Here is a 7,960-nt window from a genome sequence, read left to right as displayed (position 1 = left end):
TTTTTTTTTTAAGCAGACACGTGTGCAGGTAAATGGAAAAAGACACACATGCTTGGTTTTAAGGATCTGAAGCGTCAATCAACAGGATTCACAACAGAAACACAGTGACACTTTGATACCGGCTCAGCGTATTTCTCCCAGTTTTGAGAATATTAGCTGTTTGTTCGTTCTGAAACCTTGAATAAATGGAAAAATTTATAAATTGGAAAACAACTGTATTGACAATTTGTATTGATAAATAACATCAACCTGCATCATATCTGCTGAGTGAAATCCAACACTTTTTATTTTTTCTTTAATTTTTTTTTACTAATTTTGGATGCTGATTCCAAAAATAGTGTCTGTTTTGCACATCGAGCACGTCACACTTTCCATACTTCTATAAAACACGAAATATGTGCGTTTTGTTGCATTTCTGCTTTTGACAACCATTTGTTCAAATTTCAGTCCTTTTTCACATGCATGACATTATTTGATGCTTAATCCTGATATCTGCTTTTTCCCCATAGATAGTAAATAAAATGATGCATTTTGAACTTTTGACATTCGACTGCTTGTTATTTTGATGAATGCATTAAACACACACACACACACACACACACACACACACGCACATGTTGTGTTTCCATGTTTTATGGGGACATTCCATAGGCGTAATGGTTTTTATACTGTACAAACTGTATGTGCTATTGCCCTACACCAACCCTACCCCTAAACCTACCCCTCACAGGAAACTTTCTGCATTTTTACTTTCTCAAAAAAACTAATTCTGTATGATTTATAAGCTTGTTTCCTCATGGGGACCTCAAAAATGTCCCCACAAGGTCAAAATTTACTAGTATTACTATCCTTGTGGGGACATTTGGTCCCCATAACGTGATAAATGCCAGGTACACACACACACACACACATATAATTTGCAAAATCTTCATTGTTATTTTGTGGGGGAAAAAAACTACATAATTATTATTGATATTTCTATACTCTGCATCATCAAATTAGGCAATGTTAGGCCTTTTTTTGCAAATTAATATGCAGGGCAGAACTCCAGTTTCTTTGGTAAAGTACCAGCAACTTTTATCAACAAGCCGCATGATCTGAGGAATCACTGATGTCTGGAGCACAAATGCATGGAACAAAAATGCACTGAAGTTTCATATTGAGGGTTTTAGAAAAACCCCTTAACCGTAAGCATGAACAATAGTATCAGTGCTACTTGATGTGGGCATACATTTGCAAACGCGAATGAGCTAAAACTGTTTTCAGGTTTTCATGTTATTATAATGAACACATGCATTTATGAATGTTTTGATGCAGCAGGTGTTCCTTCATTAATTACAAGTGCTTGCTTTTGTTGTAACTTTCACATTGTTTCTGTCATGCAAGGCACACCTAATGTCCTTTTTGGGACTATTCCGCCGTCTGAATAGAGGAAGTGAGAGGAAAAGTGTTTGAGGACAGTCAGCAGATGCTTCCTTGCGTCTGTTTTCAGACACTCAAAAAAGAACCTTTTTTCTTCTTCTGTTGTGTTTTAATTCATGAAGATGTATGCAGAATATAACACACCTTTTTAGTCTGTTGAAAAGGCTGTCGTCGTTCTTTTTTATGTCTTGAACGATTTTTTGGAGCTGCCTGAAAATCAAAACACGAGTTAAGAAAAGCACATGCAGATCAAAAGTTTGGTTGGCAGGGGGTTTTTTTGTAATAGAAAGAAGGCTGCATTTATTTGATCAAAAATAAAAAAAAATTGTGAAATATTATTAGAATTTAAAATAACTGTTTTCTAATTAAATATCTGTTAAACTGTAATTTATTTCTGTGACGCGCAGCTGAATTTTCAGCATCATTACTCCAGTCTTCAGTGTCACATGATCTTCAGAAATCATTCTAATATGCTGATTTGCTGCTCAAGAAACATTTCTGATTATTATCAATGTTGAAAACGGTTGCGCTGCACAATAATTTCGTGGAAACTGTGATACATTTTATCTTTACAGGATTCTTTGATGAATAGAAAGTTCAAAAGAACAGCATTTATTTGAAACAGGAATCTTTCATAACATCATAAATGTCTTTACTGTCACTTTTAATCAATTTAATGCATCCTTCCTGAATAAAAATATTAATTTCTTAAAAAAAACCACTTAGTTTGAAATGGTAAGATAGGTGGATAGTACATGCTTCGCTCTCAGACGTTCTGTAAGGCTCTGTTGAAGCGTAAAGCCTGGGTTTAACAGCTTATCACACAAAGTGAACTGCTTCTGAGCTGCTAACGTCTGTGTTTGTGTTTGTGTAGAAGAGACAGAGTTCGAGACACATAATGAATATAATTACAGTCCACATAGAAACTCAACACAATTCCAGCTTAAACCACTCACTAACTTCAAGATATCCATCAATCGAGCCGGTCACATGACGTGTCCTCATTGACCTTCATTGGCATATTGTATTGTTGTATATCTGATTATATCTTTATTTAACCTTTATTGATAGCCTCTCTGAGATGAAACAACTCTTTCACAGGAGTGTCCTGGCCACAATGAGCAGCAGTCAGTTTCATCCCAAATTTACAAAACAAAAACAAACTAAGAACACTTATCTTAAATGGTTTTACTTTTTGTAAATAATGATTTCAGTGACATTTCAAAAGCTTCCTGTTAGCTTTAAGAGATGCTGATAAAAATAGTAATAATAATTGATAAATCATTTGCTGTTTTTCAGTTGCATACTCATATAGATTTACTAAATGCAAACATTTTGATTTATTGAAAAATAAGTATTTTAAGTTAATCCCTGTAAGGTAAATCTTTAACTAGTTGTAGTCCGACTGAAACTGAGCGCAGACGACTTCCTTATGCATAGATAACAGTGAAACTAAATCATTTAAAAGCTCGCCTTACCTAAGTTTATCCGTAGCAGGAGCCGTGAATCTGTTGAAATGCTCCATTCTGTGTTTCTATACTGACTGCGGTGAGTTAGTAGTGTGAGCTGCTAGTTGAGTGTCAGCTAGTAGTCGACTGAGCGTGTTGGACATCGCTGGTTAAGCAGCACATGCTGCAGCTGTGTCGAGGAGGGCAATTTTTTTCCACAGAAGTGGTCGGTAATGAGGATTATGAAACTGCTGTTGAACGTCATGTTACCTCTATATTTAGAGCCACTTTGAACTGATTCTCTTCAATGAAATGATGCATTTTCTTGCGTCTCTGTGTTCTCAGTCTCTGTCTTGTGCATTTTGCAAACTTTTATCCGTCTAATAATAATGGTTATGGTTTCCCTTAATGAACTTGATTATTGCACTCTTCTGTTTTTTTTCTAACAGTCAAGAGGCTGCACTATGAATGATGTTTAATGCATTTGTATTCATCCTATCCTAACAAACCATACATCAATGGAAAGCTTATTTATTCAGCTTTCAGCTGATGTATAAATCTCAATTTCAGAAAATGTAACCCTTATGACTGGTTTTGTTGTCCAGGGTCACAAATGTGCACATGTGTTTTACTTCATGGATATGAAACAAACTTCTTGACTTTTCTAAAAATGTTTTTAAAGGTTAGTGAAAGTATGCATTTTATTTTTGGTTGCAGTTGTAACTGACGAGGAACGGACTTTTTGCTCAGTTGATCTTGTATGCACTTTATAAGACATATATTTGTTTCTTTGCAAAAAAATAAAATAAAAAATAAAATTAAATTGCATTGCTAAAATGTCTAAATTATGTAGGATATTTAGAAGTGAAAACAATCTGTTTTTTTCATGCATTATTTTGTGAAATATAGAAGAAAAAAAAATTGCATGAAAAATTATTATTTTTTAAATAAATTATTAAAAATTATATAAAGAGCAAATATAGCATTGGATCAACAATAAAGTAACAATATAAAAGTAGCAATTTAATGTTCATTACTGATTTTTTTTTTTGCATTCTGACCATATTGATTTGTATCTTTGCAGAATTCACATTCCTAAAATGTCAGTATATTTAGTAGTGCAAACATTCTGCTTGATCTGCAAACCAAGTAAAGAAACATCATTTAATGTTCTGTGCTGATGTCTGATGTATATTCTGACCACCATATATTTGTCTCTTTGCAGAAAAAAAAAACTACAAAAAATAACTGTATTGCTAAAATTTCTATGTCTTATAGATTTAGTAGTGAACAGTGCTGGGTAGTAATCTGACCATATTGATTTGTATCTTTGCAGAATTCACATTCCTAAAATTTCTGTATATTTAGTAGTGCAAACATTCTGCTTGATCTGCAAACCAAGTAAAGAAACATCATTTAATGTTCTGTGCTGATGTCTTTGTGTATATTCTGACCACCATATATTTGTCTCTTTGCAGAAAAAAAACTACAAAAAATAACTGTATTGCTAAAATGTCTATGTCTTATAGATTTAGTAGTGAACAGTGCTGGGTCGTAACTGATTACATGTAATCTAGATTACATAATCCATTACAATTACTTTTTATGGATTGCATTTTACATAGCTTCACACAATGGCAGTAAATTATTCATAATTTATTAACACCAAGTCTTTATTTTTTTTCTTTCAATGTTTCCTTTCTAAATTAACCTACCACTTCTATACATTTGGACAGTCTTCCAGTTTTTGTGTAATTACACATGCCATCCACTAGTCAGGTGGCTACAATTGCACAGAAAATGGACATGTTTTAATTAGTATTTTTATGCAATGTATAGATTTGCAATCCACGATTCCGAACAAAAAAAGTACAACTCAGTCAAGTTAGATCATGTGTAATTGCATATAATTGCAAGTAACTAAACACTGTTGATGCGTAGCTGTGAAATACTACAGTATGTCTTCATCATGTGCCGTGAAAAATATTTCAGATATTTCAGGACTTTGGCCATGTGATATTTTCATGTTCATTGATTAAAAATTGAATATATTTTCTTTCCTTTTTTTAAGTCCCAGTAGTTAAGTCAAAAGTAATCAAAAAGTAGTCAGACTACATTACCTAATATGTCTATGTCTAATCCAGATTATGTACTTAAATACCATTTTTGTCATGTAATTTGTAATCAGTAATCGACTACAATTCTTAAGTAATCTACCCAGCACTAGTAGTGAAAATATAGATAGATGTAAAACTAGTCCAGCTTCCTCATTCCTGCAGACAATCATTGACTACTATCAGTGAGGAACACATGAGAAAAATACTGGGGATTCTACAAACAGGCAGCGTGTGGAGAGTTTAGAGTAGAAATAGAAACAGAAACGGATTCCTTACGGCCGATGGATGAAGCTGAATTTGTTGAGGTCACCGGCCGAGAGCGTCTGCAAGAGAAACAACAGGTTTAAAAACAATCACGTCCATGTTTTGAGTTCAGTCTGTCATATAGAGTAAAGTTTTCCATAACTCGTCTGTGTTGTATAGCTTCAAGGTGAATTTCTGCAAAGAGAATCAGTAATGTTCAGTGACAGTCGGGTTCTGTTTGAATGTTTCTGTGAGACACACACACACACACACGCACGCGCGCGCACACAGTAACTGTACTGAAAAGAAACTTTATTTAACAAACTTTTCTGTGATTAAACAGAATGTAACAATTCTAAAATTTGAATTTTTAGAATGTATTAATTTTCATTAAATGGTTTAGAAATTGACTCCGAAATTGTTCAATTAAAAGTGTTCCCATTCTGTTTGAATGTTTCTGTGAGACACACACACACACACACGCACGCGCGCGCACACAGTAACTGTACTGAAAAGAAACTTTATTTAACAAACTTTTCTGTGATTTAACAGAATGTAACAATTCTAAAATTGGCACACCTGATTCTTTCTGCATACTTTAGAATGTATTAATTTTCATTAAATGGTTTAGAAATTGTTCAATTAAAAGTGTTCCCAGAAGTTTCTTTAAATGAAAATATATGTATGCAAATATTGTTATATTGCTTTGTTTTTGATCAGTTTATATGAATTGGTGTCATAACGTGTTTCAGTTTAAATTTTACATAAAAGAAATGTAAATAAAAAAAAAAAAATCCTTGACATGTGGCCTGCATTTTCTTGTATTAAATAAATGAAAAATTTTAAAAATGTTATTAAAATTATAAATAAATAAACACACACACACACACATTATATACAAATTAATACCTAAATAGGGACATAGTAGTATACTTAAAGTATGATGTAAAGTTCGCTTAAAGAAAACTTACGAGTATACTTGCAGTATAAAACTACTAAACTAGTAGTTTACTGAGACTATACTTCAAAGTGTACTAAAAATGCTACTACAAGTATTTAATTAGTAAACTATCAGTATACCTATAAGTTCACTTTTAGTATAGTTGCAGTACAAACTAAACATTTTGATGTAAACTGGTTGTGTACTCAAATTTACTACTGTTATAGTATACTTAAAAGTATACTTTTATATACTAGAAAGTGGGCCAATTTAGTCCCAAGGAGTATTGAAATAGTACACTTACAAGTATACTACTAGTACACTGATATTTGTATACTTACTACATAAAGTATACTTAAAAATATACTTGAACTTTAACTTAAGTATACTTACTAAAATAAACTTGAATAATGACGTCATCAGCGACTAGTCGACTTCGACTCGACTTTCATCACATAAAAGTCGACTTCAAAAAATCAGAAGTCGTTCAACCCCTAACACACACACACACACACACACACACACACACAAAATAATGCATGAATATTGGTATTGCTGATGAGAATTTACACTCTTAAATATAATAATTTGCCAGTAAATCCTGTACATGATATACATTACAATAGTAGATCATAGTAAGAAAAACACCATCTTCAGAGAATGTGATTTCTAAGTAACAAAAGTTGCTAAGTCAAGCCAAAAGGTGAAATCATCTTTATGGTTTATGATTGTAAGATGCATTTTTTCTGGCTTTATTAGGAATATAAAATTGATGTTAAATGTTTTAAACACTAGTATGTTTATACCTTCAGTAAACACACTGATTAATTCAGTTGTTATCTCAATGTTATGTCCCTTACTAATTTAGCATTTTTCTGTTTTGAGACACACTGGCTATGTTTGGAATGAAAAACTAACTTTTATATATATAGCCCATGTTAAAAGAGTTGCTGATGGTGTTTTTCCAGTCCATAATAGTAGACTCACTGAGCATCTGTGTTGGCTCAAATGTTGATCAGATTCATACGTTCCCAAGGAACACAAACTGATTCAGATATACAGCCTGAGAGCCTTTAAAAAAAAAAATTATTATTATATGAAGCAGCTGTCAAATAAATTCTGTGTAATCAGAAAACTTGAACAGGCTTTTTCCTAATTTCTAACACTAGGTGGAGACCTTAGCCAGCGGGAAAACAGGCTGCGTTCCAATTCACCTGCGTGTGCCATATGCACTCAAGTGTGTTGGGGAAAGTCCATACATTTGAGTGTTTTGATAATAGACATACTGTGATGACAGCAGACCTTCAGAAGGAAGAAAAGCAATCCTGAATGAATCCTCTTGAGACCCACAAAAATGACCCTCAATAATATGTACTGCATTTGGGCTATTTATGTTTGATGTTGGAACATTTTTTGTTCATTTTGCCCTTTTTAGTACCGTACTTACTGAGTCTGAAGATTCCTGAAGATGCAACTTTACTTTAAATGACGTTTTGACATTGTCTGAAGGAAATGAGAGTCGTGGTGTGAAGGTGTTTTGAGTGTTTGTCAGGGCGCTACTGTCACTGCAGCACTGCTTTTAACAAGTTGCTATGTGGTTGCTAGGGCGTTCTGGGGTGTTTTTAGAATGTTGCTATGTGGTTGCTAGGGCGTTCTGGGGTGTTTTTAGAATGTTGCTATGCGGTTGCTAAGGTGTTTTTAGAATGTTGCTATGTGGTTGCTAGGGCGTTCTGGGGTGTTTTTAGAATGTTGCTATGCGGTTGCTAGGGTGTTTTTAGAATGTTGCTATG

The 7,960-nt window shown here is 33.4% G+C and overlaps 1 protein-coding gene across 1 annotated transcript in view; it reads right to left on the bottom strand.

Moving 5' to 3' along the window:
* blnk (B cell linker) overlaps positions 1–3,054 on the bottom strand; it is a 19,233-nt gene extending 16,179 nt beyond the window's left edge. The window contains exons 1-3 of the mRNA XM_016565394.1: positions 2,901–3,054; positions 1,567–1,632; positions 120–176 (exon numbers count right to left, since the gene is read on the bottom strand). Of these exons, the coding sequence (XP_016420880.1) occupies positions 120–176; positions 1,567–1,632; positions 2,901–2,947 (170 nt within the window). The 5' untranslated portion in view covers positions 2,948–3,054. The remainder of the gene's footprint in view (positions 1–119; positions 177–1,566; positions 1,633–2,900) is intronic.
* Positions 3,055–7,960: the final 4,906 nt, after the last annotated feature.

The sequence above is a fragment of the Sinocyclocheilus rhinocerous genome, unplaced genomic scaffold (assembly GCF_001515625.1).
Source record: "Sinocyclocheilus rhinocerous isolate Xijiao unplaced genomic scaffold, SAMN03320098_v1.1 scaffold1822, whole genome shotgun sequence".
NCBI classification, from domain to species: Eukaryota; Metazoa; Chordata; class Actinopteri; order Cypriniformes; family Cyprinidae; genus Sinocyclocheilus; species Sinocyclocheilus rhinocerous.
The sequence above is the reverse complement of the archived record's forward strand: the minus strand, read 5'-3'. Positions and strand labels throughout refer to the sequence as shown.